This window comes from Cuculus canorus, chromosome 20 (genome assembly GCF_017976375.1).
Source record: "Cuculus canorus isolate bCucCan1 chromosome 20, bCucCan1.pri, whole genome shotgun sequence".
In the NCBI taxonomy this organism is placed as follows: Eukaryota; Metazoa; Chordata; class Aves; order Cuculiformes; family Cuculidae; genus Cuculus; species Cuculus canorus.
In genome coordinates this window covers 4,108,719-4,120,929 of record NC_071420.1, presented here as the reverse complement: position 1 = coordinate 4,120,929, position 12,211 = coordinate 4,108,719, and the positions used below count along the sequence as shown (strand labels likewise).

Genomic DNA, 12,211 nt, shown 5'->3' with positions numbered 1-12,211 from the left:
TAATTTATGTGACTAGCAAAGAAGAATCCCACTGTCAAGCAACAAGGGGGAGAAAGATGGGGTTTGACCATTTAAACTCACAACCATTCTAGACTGTTTCTTTCCGAATGTTTCCTTTTCGCTGCTCCCCTGTTGGAGCTGGCAGTGGTGGGAGCATGGCTACAGACGAGCTGGAGATATTTCTAGCTCAGCACTAGGGGTTCGATCGGGTGTTTATTAATATATCCGTGCCCCTGAAACGTTGCTTCCTTCAGCAAACCTAGCCTTGTTATCACGTTAGGAAATGTGTGAAGACAAGATTTATGGGTTTCTGTCAGTCCGTTCCATAAAGAACTTGTGTTGTTAGCAGTGACGCAGCCCCATTTATTTGTCTGTGCTGTGGTAGTGGGAGAGTGAGCATCAGGAAACCTCTGTTCTCTCCTCAGCTACTTACGGCTCATTTGTGAATTAGGGTAGATGATTAAATTCTGTATCTCCGACTTCCCATTCTTTATCTGCCTTTTGTGAAGTGCCCTCTGATGCGCAGATGAAAGATGCTGCATTGATAAAGAATTCAAGAGTGCAGACATGCATTCATGCATGTGACTGCGAACCGGGCACATCTGCCCAGCTCTTGGAAGACTGCCCGTTCAGCCATTGCTGTTGCCAAGTTTGAGCCTCCCTCTCACGTACGAGTAAGCACATTCCTTATTTAGGACTTGAGGACTACGCTAGTATTTCATGCATTTCATATCTTTTTATATAAGGGACTGAATCGAGACATAACTCTTATTTACACATTCTCGTTAAAGTGTGTATCTGCTGTGTGATACCGGAAAGGTAACAGTGGTCAAATACACTGATTACACTGCCTCATTCTACAACTCTGTCTCTGTTGTACATCCTGTGACAAGCATGAAATCAATTACAAAACACCATTTTAAAATACCAATCACTTCTGTTATAGGTGCTGGAGAAATCTTATTTCTGCCATTCTGTAATTGAAAGGGACCAGATAAAGGCATTTACCTCTTGCCAGCACAGGAAAATTGCAGCTGCAGCATGTGATGCACATGGTGTTTTCACTTTCTAGAAAACACTGGAGAGAGTCTCTCTGTTGAAGGCCTGGTGTGAAAAGCATTTATCTCCTTGATAATCCCTTATCTGGGACTTCGTAACTTGCCATCCAACTTGGTAGCTTGACATGAAAAAGATGTGGAGAATGAAAAATGTAAACCTCTGTTCCTTTAATACTCTGAAATTTTGTTTCATGACTGTGTAAAAATGATTGGAGAGTTTTTTGTCACGTAGCACTGTTCAGGGATGGTTTGTGTTTTCTCTTACAGAATATTGATATTACCAACTTTAGCAGCAGCTGGAGTGATGGGCTGGCCTTCTGCGCTCTCCTGCACACGTATTTGCCTGCACATATTCCTTACCAGGAGCTCAACAGCCACGATAAAGTAAGTTTTGTTGTACCTGCTCCTACATCGTTTGCAGAATTCAGGGTGAACATTATCCGTTTTGGTCGATGTGTGGTGGAGACACGGTGTTGTGAGATCTTGATCTTGGTTGGTAAAAAATAAGTGGATGGAAACCACACTAAGAGACAAATGTCAGTTGAGAACTTACAAAGCAAGCAGACTGGATGAAAAGGAGAGAGAAATCCAACAGGAGCTCCCGGAGAGAAATGCAGGGACTACTGGATGAAGTGTTAGCGATGAGTTGCCTGGGTCCAGCGAGTGCTGTGGATAAACATGAAGAAAGCATCCCCTTTTGAAAGGATAACGCATTTCGGGACCCCTGAGTTAGCAGCACATGTGCTGGATCAGTAGGCAGACAGACATTGAACTACTTGGACAGCAATGTGTCTAAGAGTCGGACCGTGTCAGCACATTCCACATATGTTGAGACCCTCACAAAGGGGAGGAACTTGGATTTACTGGATTTACTTTAGGCGGCTAGTGTCTTACAGTAAGAACTATGCTATATATAGGAATGCCTAATATTCATTAGCGCCTCTTCAGAAACCTTTCAATCATAATAAAGACAGAACCTCAGTGGGGTTTTTTTTGCCCAGTTGTAATCAGTTTCACAAGAACCTATTTGTCAAAAACAGGGCTGTAGCTCAGGCATAAGTAGATGAGCTGTTAAAAGGCAGAACTTGTTTGTAAGCACACCTTACTAATACAAAAAAGCATCTATGTGAAAGTACTGAACATAGTGTTATTCAGTTTTCCTTTATTCCAGTTCCTTTAAACTTACTGATTAACCAAATGCAAGGTAGGGCTCAGGGATCACACTTTGATGATAATCCTTTTGAACTTTTGTTTTACAGAAGAGAAATCTGCTGCTAGCATTTCAAGCTGCTGAAAGTGTAGGCATCAAACCCAGCCTGGTGAGTAAACTTCCTTCAGCAAAGGAAGATTTGCTGCATACACCGTCCCAAAGCCTTGTGCTGTGCGGACCGTCAGTCAGCTTGCACTGCAGATGTTCATGCAGTGGTAGGGAACGCTGCATCACCACTTCTGAAAGTTCATAGTGTTAGGAGAACTTCCAGAAAGAATTTGTAGAATTAATATAATTTGAAGGAACTCCTGGAGGTTGACTAGTGTTGAAATGAAAGTATGGATTGTGTCCTTCTCTTGGAAGCTGATTCCAGATGATTCCTGTTTTCATGGGCTCGCTTGTCTGTGAGACCATTTTCTTTCCTTTTGTTTTACTGTTTTAAGAAACAGAGGATAATTTCTTTGTTAAACTGTTTAAAAAGCCTTTTCTGAAATCAACAATACAATGGCACAGAAGAGATAAATTTAATATGAATGAAAGAATACTGTGAGATTCATGAGCTAAATAGAGAACCAAAGCAGTAGCAATTTAAATAAAACGAAGTTACATGGAGAACTGATCTTTTGCAAATGGGAGACATCTTTTCAGGATGTAAAATGCAAATGGCTGTTTAAGTGGTTTGTTAATGAGTTTCAGACTTGTGCTAGGTTATACCCATGGATTTTTATATTGTATGTGGCTTTAAGGAGCGCTGGAATGGAAGCAGAAGTAGTGTTCAATAGCCACAGCTGCTTAGAGGACGTAGTGGTCTTCCCAGCAATGGTGCTTGACTAAGTTTTGCCAATGTGTCTGTCCTGTGCAGGAGCTCAGTGAGATGATGTACACAGACCGGCCAGACTGGCAGAGTGTGATGCAGTACGTCGCCCAGATTTACAAGTACTTTGAGACCTGAGATGCCGAGCAAGAGGTGGACAGAAGTGGGGAAGAGAACGAAGAATGCTACAGATGCACTCGATCACTTTAAAAATCCCCTTGGTCCTCTTCCACAACCAACCCAAGCTCTTAGTTTGAAAGAAAGCTCATCCGTGATTTTGATTACATCTGGGACTACAACCAAATAAACATCCATTGTCCATCTGTATGAACCACATTAATCTGTAATTTTATTCCCACTTGGAAATTGCAAAGCATTTTCAAACACGCGTGGGATATTTCTGAAGAGGATCCCTTGGGCTAAACGATATTTGCCTCAAACCAGACTCCAGCAATGGGAGACCTGCTACAAAGTGAAGTTCTAAATCAGTGTGGGCTATGCTGGCACTCAAGGGAGGCTGGGAGATTAATGCAAAGGCTCAAAAATGCTCTTCTTGCCAAAACATGCTTAACTCATCCCAAATACATGTTATTTTCTTGCCTACATATATTTTATAAGACATGACAGATGCACCCAAGTGTGTAGAACCTTAACCTGAGTTACCGTCATGCATCTGACCCAATAAGTATACTGGTTTGCTTGTCATAGCTTAGCCAACAGGATAACAACAGGGTCATTTGTAACTCGGAAACCACACTCTGTTCCGTCACCAGTTAGTGAAAGAACTCTGAAGTATCCTGTTAGGTGCTGAGACTCCGTTTTGGATCAAACAGAAGTAATCTCTTGGAGGAGAAATAGCTTTATTACTGCAGCTTTGTTACTTGATTCCTATGGGAAGCCAGAGCTTGGTTTCCCGGCTGACTGTGCAGGCACAGTTATCATAGGAATATTACAAATGCAAGTTAATAGCTTTAATTTGCAAGGTGCCAGTAATCGGGTGGTGACTCTCTAAGCAATACAGTGGCATCTCAGTAGTTCATGTTTGCAGGGATTGAGTGGAGTAACTTTGCTTCTGCGTAGATCCTGTGTTATCAGCACAGATTCGTAATGAGACAGCCTGTGCCCTGTCTGATAAAATATGGTGCATGGTGCACCCTTAAATGCTTCAGTGGCGTTACCCTGTAAAGAAACACAAGAATACATTAGTACCAATGAAGCTTGCAACTCCACAAGTTGCAAAGAATGTAACTGGAACCTCTCTCTGTGTCTTGGAAGTCTCTAAGGCGCCAGAGAGCAGCTTTCCACCTCAATAACACTGTTAGTAACATGTCTGAAAGGTATTGTTTAATTTCCGTTATACTGTTTCTCTTACTTCAGCTCATGAAGTTCAAGTTCTGTGTCTGTCTCCAAGGATAGCAGGATCAAACAGGCTGCGTAATTTACTCTAGGAGCAGATCTAGGAGAGCGTGCTTTGTACAGGACTTCGTAGAAGGCTGCCCAGCTGCTTTGGATTGTGTGAGTAGAAGAGAGTTGTTGCTGAGTTGGCGTGTTTAACCTTGTGACCGGACCTGATGCTTTGTGGGTGTTAATCATAGGGAGCTCGGAACGATTCTGTCTTACGAAAGATAATAGTGCGTGCTCGCTGTTCTTAACTCCCCGAAAAAAGGCCCATGAAATAGAAATGAGATTTCACAGAAGAAACTTAAATTTCAGCCTTTTTTTGTCACCTGCAGGTGGCTGATCTCAGCCTCTGATGCTTTGTTGGTATTTTAATACTATTTAATTAGTAAACAACCTGTTTCAGGCTTAGGCAAAATGCAGGATGAAGGTATAGACAGCAGTGGCCAAGGACAGAGAGCGTGGTGAGCAGAGACGGAGTCGGAGGAATGCAGTGTGTGCCTTTTTTCACAGGAGGAGAAAGGCGTGGCTTGCTCTTAGTTTGAGCCTGACATTTATTCTAATCCATCGCCCACAGGAAAATGTGATTCCAATCTTTTGAGAGTCTGTGTGATAAAAAAAGGACAGTGGCACGCAGTTACAGTGCCCTTGCGCTCTTTGTGTCCTCCTATACTGTGAGAAAGCAGTTGTAAATGCTGGCCAGAGTGATTTCTTTGTAAGAGAGTTCTTTTGAGATTGAATTAACTCTCAGCATCCACTCTGCCGTCCCCAGAGAGCACAGGATAAGTTGCTCTAAGTGTTCTCAGACACAAGTCTCCCGTTATGTGATAAGATGGAAGAGAAGAAGCCGAGTTCATTTAGGAAGGCAGTCATGCTGCCGAGCTCCATTGCCTTGTGGATGCAGGAGGCTCTTTTCCCTTGAGGTATCCGTTGGCAGAGATCCCGATTCTCTCCAGCAGACTGCAGTTCAAAGCGTAGTGAAATCAACACAGAAAATTCCATATTCCTCAGTGGGCTTTGGATTGGGCACTTGCAGGGATGAGAAAAACTGTTTTAATTCCCAGTGTCTGGTAAATATTTCACAGTCGGAGGGCTCCACTCCATCTAAAAAAGAGAGATAATCTTAACCTTCTGGTCACTGCAAGCGTGTGTCCCGTGTGACTGTCAGATGGACACTAAATATGTGTTATCTACTGCGTCAGTGTCATCTGCTTCAGGCGCTGTTCTGACATTTATTCTAATCTGCCTCTTCAAGACTTATTCCAACTTTACACAACCCATTCTGTTTGATCTGGCAGCTTTTTTTCCCAATTATTTTTGCAAAGCAGTGGTTCTGTCACCTCTCTGCAGCTCATTCTCCCATGCCCCCCCAGTGCCGCAGACCAGACACTAATTCTACTCAGTTCTAACGGTATATTCTTCCATTTTTTACTTGTCTAGGACTTGGAACAAGGAGCTGTCAGTCAGTAGGGAGGAAGTTTCACCATTTGCTCAATGTTACTTTCCAATCCCCTCACATGCAAAACATCTCATTTTGAAATGCTGCTTTGAGATGCTCTTCCAGGTTATTTCTTGAGGTTAGGAGTAGTGTCTATTTGTTCATTCAACTTGTACAGTATTGGTTATTTTTTTCTTCCTTTTGAACCTTGCAGTTACATTTCTAGACCCGGATTTTCAGAAAAACCTGTTGGTTTTTCCCGCTGCCTTAAAATTTGAATGTGAATTTAAATTTGTCCCATAAAAGATGCTGCAGAGCAGCCCGATTTTTCAGCACATCTACAAGCCCTTGTAAGACATCTTAAATTTGAACTGCGAATTTAAATTCTAGCTGCCTTTACAATTAGAGAGTTTGCTAATTAAGTTAAGCTAGTGGGCATAAAGAGTCCTAGAATGGAACATGTGATGATATAGGATGGATGGTGTAATGCCCTGTAACAGTTTGCCTAAACTGCCTAAATCCTTTCTGACTTCGCCTCTTAGGAGTGATGGATCTTTCCTTCGTGAAGGCAGATGAAATCTCTCTGTTGTGTCACCATATGCTCCGTAAATATGCAGCCGCTCTTGAACATACCTGCACGTGCTTGTGTGTGCGTGTACCGGTAGTCCAGCAAGCTACGAGAAACCACAAGAGCTGATTTTGGATGAGCACGTGAGAAGAATGGTTCAGATGAGGAATTCAGTGACGTTCCGAGGAAGGATATCGCGTTGTGTGACTGTTGTACTATAGCTGTTAGAGAGGAAAGGGGAGGAAAGAGTGGGAAGTATACAGTCTGACTCCCAGGAATTCTGGGGAGTCCTAGAAGGTACAAATTGTTTCATGGCTTGGGAAGGTACAGAGGCTTTGAGAAGCGAGCCCGGAGTCAGCCCTTTGAGAAGCTTTTCTAGAAAGGCTGATGAGCTGTTTTGGAAAGTACACAATGGAATGGAGTGAACATCCAGTGTGTGAGGAGAGGGGCGTATATGGGACATCCATACGTGGGCCTTTGTGAACAGCAGAGGACACCAGCTTGAGAGTCCTGTTGACTGTCATCTTGAGGGACGTTTCTCCTAAAGGTGCAGCCTGGGGTCAGTCTCAGAAATGGGGAGGGAAGACAGCACAGAGCTTGCTGCCTTTGCCAGGTTCCCCTTCCTGTGCCTGTGACAGTCGCGGAAATGCAAAGGGGACAAAGATTTCCTGGCTCTTGCTGTGCTGCAGCGAGGCAGCCGTACTAAGTAGACGGATTTTTGACTTACGCCAATTCTTCGGTTTCCCCTCAGTGAGACACATTTTCTTTGAGTTTTGACAGGTTTTCTTTTTATAATTTGAAGCTGGTTTACAGGTTTTCTCTGTAAAGTTTCTTTGTTTGTGTGCACAACTAGTTACGTGCAAGTTTTCTATCCAAATAAGCACCCGCTGGCAGAGTGATTGGTTCTTCCTTGTTTGATTCCTGACCTGGAACTCCTCAAAATCTCCTTTTTGGCTCCACTGACTTTCTTTTCTCACTTCCTTAGCAATGAAAATACCAGCATTGGCTCATCCGGTTGTCGTTTGTTTGTGCCTCCCTCATCTTCCCGTGCTTTTGGTCCCAGCTCTTCCAGCAGCAAATATCTGACGGGGGCAGCTGTGCCGCGTGGATCTGATAAAAGGCAGGGTCTGTATGGAATGAGATTATGCATTTTCCTGTCAGAACAGGGCTTTTGCCTGAAAAGACTCAGGGCGCTGAGCATTAAGACATTTTTAAACCCAGCAATAACTTCTACTGTGCTACACTCTATTGGTTTTTACCAACTCCAGTGCCATTTAGACTCACCCACCGGTGTGGTGTAGATTCAGGCTTATAACTGCACTGCGATTAATGTTTTTTCTCAACCGATGGTCTCTACGTTTTTGAATTGCATGTGTGCCAAGTTCCATTGGGCAGTGCTGGACACAACGTTTTTATTGATTAATGGTCCAGGCTTGAGTTTGTCATATGGGATACTCACCTCTAACCGTGAAGTACTTTTAGCTTTCTCTGTTGGGTACAGATGTTACATCGTAATCTAATTTATACAAAGAGCACATTAGAATGTACATAGTAGGCATTGCCAGATTTGGACATGCTAATATTTAAATATTAACATTATTAAAATGTATGATGCAAAAATCTGTGTAATATTTCTAATAAATCTTTTTCTGTTTCTGATATTTGTTGTGATGCTTCCAATATCTGCACACAAAGCCGGTTCCTCTGCAGCCTGCTGGGAGCAAGGGCTCCCCAGAGAGTTTTTAGGATACTCATGGTTCATTGATTCTTCTGTGCTGGTAGTGAAGAAAATTTGGTTGAATCTTCTTTTCCTGAATACATCAAGTGCCATTTTTTAACTAACTTCGATGCATTTGGATGCCTTTCAGAAGGTTGTCTCGGGGATAAAGGAGTGTGGGAGACGTCTCGGTTTCTCAAACAAATAGCAATGGAGAGGCAGTAGGAACTCATCCCAGTGCCAAGACAAGGGAAGAACACAGAAGAGACCAACGTGCCTCGCGTTTGGAGCTCTTAACTGACGAGAAGATTAAGAAGTAGTCAAAAAGTGAAAGCAACGACAAGTGGCTTTTTGTTTGTGGAGTTTTGTTGGAATTTCAAGTAGGGCTGAGTTATGGAAAAGGGCAAAAATGATGACTCCTTGTCAAAACCAGAATGCAATGATGCTCACGGTGACGTTTATTATGAACACTCCATGGAGTGAAGGAGAGCATGCTAAAGGCTAGGCAGTATCCCTGGGTAGAATTCCTGCTTGCAGCCCGCACACAGAGTGCTGCCACCACTATCCAATCTGCATACAGAGCTTTCAGAGATGCTGGGATCTGCCTTGTTATGAACATGTTTGAAGATGTGCCTCAGAATGTGTGTTATTCATATTCATTTGGGGCACAGATCAAACTACAGTACTTTCAAACTCCAGAATACTTTCCACTGAGGCTACTTTTTGTCTCGTGATGGTAGCGGCAATCCTAGAAAAATCAAAGTTGCTGAGTCAACAAAGAAAACAAGTTGATGAAAGAAATGGGCGTTTCAATCTCTCCAAGCCTCCCAGGTATGTTTCTGTCTAGCTGGGTAGGTGAAACGTTAAGGGAAAAAGTTCTCATTTACATAATCCAAACGACTTTGCCTTTCCCTACCTCAGCATCATGTTTCAGCGATGGATCTTTAGTGCTGGGCTGATCCCGTCTTGTGGCGATGCCACCAGCAAAGCAATGTCGTTTGGATGATCCATCTGATCCGGGCTCCTTTATCTCCTGGACAAAGTTTGACTGCATCAAATGGCAAATTGCAGTTCCTAATTTTCTCAAGCTGCCTCTCAGAGCCCACCCTGTCTTGCCATCGGCAATCTCACCACCATCACCAGGGACTCAGGCTCATGTTGAGCTTAAAATGGAAAGAGCAGAACTCAGTTGTGTGACCTCGGAATAAGGCAGTTTGTGTCAGCTGCTCTAAATTCCCAGTCCCTTGTTGATCTGTTTTCTCCATCCTTTTGCTTGTCCTCCTCTTTTTCAGCTATAAAAGAGTTTGGGGCAACAGCTGTGTTTGATACGAGTTTGTACAGCCTCCAGCCACAACCTTGAGTTAATACCCAGCACTGTAACAGAATTAGTTAATTAGGCTGGATTGGTTCTGTAGGGCTGTTTAGTCCCAGTGTGGTGAAATCCTGGTCGTGCAGCCCTGCTCAGGGAAGCTGTGATCCAGCCCGATTCCTCACTTGTGTTTGTGACCCAAATAGAGGCGATGGTTGCAGGTGGCATTCAAAGCTGTGCGTGACTGAGACCTCATTTCCATCTTCCTGCGTCCGAGCCAGATCTTGGCTGAGAAATAAGGTTGGTAATTCCTGTCTGCATGTTTACTAAATGTAATAAGTGAGGTTTTTACAATGTTTTTGCTTGAATGAGCGTCAAGTATGCTTGTAAGACATTATCCTTCACATCTGGTAGCACTCAGCACTGTTTTGATGGGGATAGACTCTTGAGTCCTGGGATGTGGAAAGGCACAAATCCTCTGCCTTACAGACCAGTGAGCAAAAATTGCACGTGATGAGTCTCAGTCCTGTTCTCTGACTATAAAGAGATATCAATCTCCTGAGACGCTGTTGTCAGTTAATCAGTTCTTTGTACGGTGTGGAGATACCGTCGGGGAGCAAAATACCTGTTATTGCAGCTACTTTAGTTCATGTTTGCTTTGGTTTTAAACAAATGGCCACGCAATATAGCTGTATTGGCTCTTTAAAAAGCTGTAACTGTTCCTTGAGCTGTAATTGCTACAAAACACAAAGTCGTGCTGTCACAGACTGTGGCTCACAGCTTCAGGAAAAAAAACCAAGTATTTATATCACAGTAGCTCCATGGTGTTGGTGCTTGACCTCAGCAGGTTGCCTGTGCTGTGCCAGAGCCTTTGCCCTGGGGAGCGCGTTCTGGGAGGGGGGCAGAAATGAACAGTCCAGGAATCAAGTTGGGAAGGATGTAAGGCAGTTCTTATTTATGTCAGGTTTTGCTGTGTTCAGCTCTTTTCAAATATCAATGTCTGTGCATTCCCTTCTTATCTTTCGAAAAAGAGATTCTGCTCAGGCACAATTGATTCCGAAGCCCGGCCGACTCTTGCTGCCGGACTTGGTGTTTCCATTCCTGAAGTAAGCTGTTAGATGCTTACAGGCTGTGCTGCCTCGGCTCTCTTCAGAGTCTACTCCAGATGCTTTGATTGATTTGTTGGGAAAAGCTGGATTCTCTGTGGAGTTTGTCAGTGAGTAATCTGTGCTGATGTGTTTGCGAGTGGTTCGGCAAGAGACTGAAAACGAGAGTTGAGGCCAATATTTCCCAGGATTATTTGTGGCTGCTGTAGATGGGGAGATGACAAGACTCAGGACTGCTTTGCTGCTGAGTTTGGTTTCATTGCCAGGAGTCTTCTGATGCTTAGACAACATAGATTGGGGTGGAAAGGATCATTCCCTTCCTGCCTGGTGCACATTCTTCTGTTTGAGATGGAGAGGTTTATTTGTTTGCATCACCACAGTGCCTCTGACCCCATCGTGAACCAAGATCTCTCTGTGAACACAGAGCTGCTCCAAATATGGATTCCAGCATTTTGAGGTTCATCATGAACTGGAACCCCTGGCAGACACAGATGAAAGCAAAGTGCCATGCCCTGATCTGTATTTGAAGCTGAAGACAGGGCAGACAGCGTAGTCTGAAGTTTAAAGCCCAAAAAGAACACTGGGAGTCTTGCGTTCCTAGATGGGTCAGGGATTTTCCATGGGAACAGAGGCAGGTGTGCTACTCACAAATGTGGCTTCAACCAATGTGAACCCATTTGTAGTTCCATGAGATGTGATGAAAAAGGAAGTTCTTGGTTTCTGGAAAAGTTTATTAATATATTTTTCAGTCTCCTCCATCTCTGAGCCAGTCCTCTGTTTTCTCCCCCTTAGTTGTTAATAATCATTTTACCCCGGATTCCCAGGTTCCTGCTACCAAAACGTACAGGACCTCAGATCATGGTTCTATTCCAGCTTCTGAATGACTCTGCTCGCTCACTTTGAGTGGCCATTCTGGCTCTTAGCAGATCTTCCTAGAGACAATGGGCTTGGAAGTCTTTAGAGCTCTCATGCTTTCCAGAGACCACCACCCCTCTGAAATTTTCCTGGAAGAGCAGAAGTTTCTGTACTGCTGTAATTCAGAATGACCATGTTTTCCATTTGGCTTTTGAAAGACCTTGTGGCTCAAGAGAAAGGAAAAGGGATATAAAGTGCAGTATGCAAGGAAGAAGCTCCTTCCTGACCCCTGTACTGACCAGATTCCAGAGCCAGGCCAGTGCCTTATCCCATCTTCTCGGGCCATCCAACTGCCATCGCCACTGGTTTATATAAAATACAGACTTTGTCTCTCTCCTCTTTTCAGGCTGCAACAGCTGTAGTGATATTTGGACAGGAAAGCAGTGCAGGTGGGCATTAGTGGAGAAGCTGCCTTGGTTACCCTTGTACTTGAAAGACATAAGCCACAGTAGATGGTACAGAAGCATAAGGAAGATGAGTAGAACAAGAAGTCTTCCAGAGACAAACTCAATGGGCTGCGAATATCACAACTGAAGCCTCACAGGGATGTTTTATTCAGAATTTGATGCTGGAAAACCACAGGCACAACCTCTGGGTAGCAGGACCCTAAAGCAAATGTCACCCAGAGAAGACAACAACCAGATTATAGGGGCAATCAGTGGGTTTTATTGGGCATGG

General features: G+C 43.7%; 1 protein-coding gene across 6 annotated transcripts in view; it reads left to right on the top strand.

Moving 5' to 3' along the window:
- SPECC1 (sperm antigen with calponin homology and coiled-coil domains 1) overlaps positions 1-8,138 on the top strand; it is a 91,911-nt gene extending 83,773 nt beyond the window's left edge. For all 6 annotated transcript variants that reach the window (XM_054084867.1, XM_054084866.1, XM_054084868.1 and 3 more), the window contains 3 exons: positions 1,326-1,442; positions 2,318-2,377; positions 3,131-8,138. In XM_054084867.1, coding sequence (XP_053940842.1) covers positions 1,326-1,442; positions 2,318-2,377; positions 3,131-3,220 — 267 coding nt within the window. In that variant the 3' untranslated portion in view covers positions 3,221-8,138. The remainder of the gene's footprint in view (positions 1-1,325; positions 1,443-2,317; positions 2,378-3,130) is intronic.
- Positions 8,139-12,211: the final 4,073 nt, after the last annotated feature.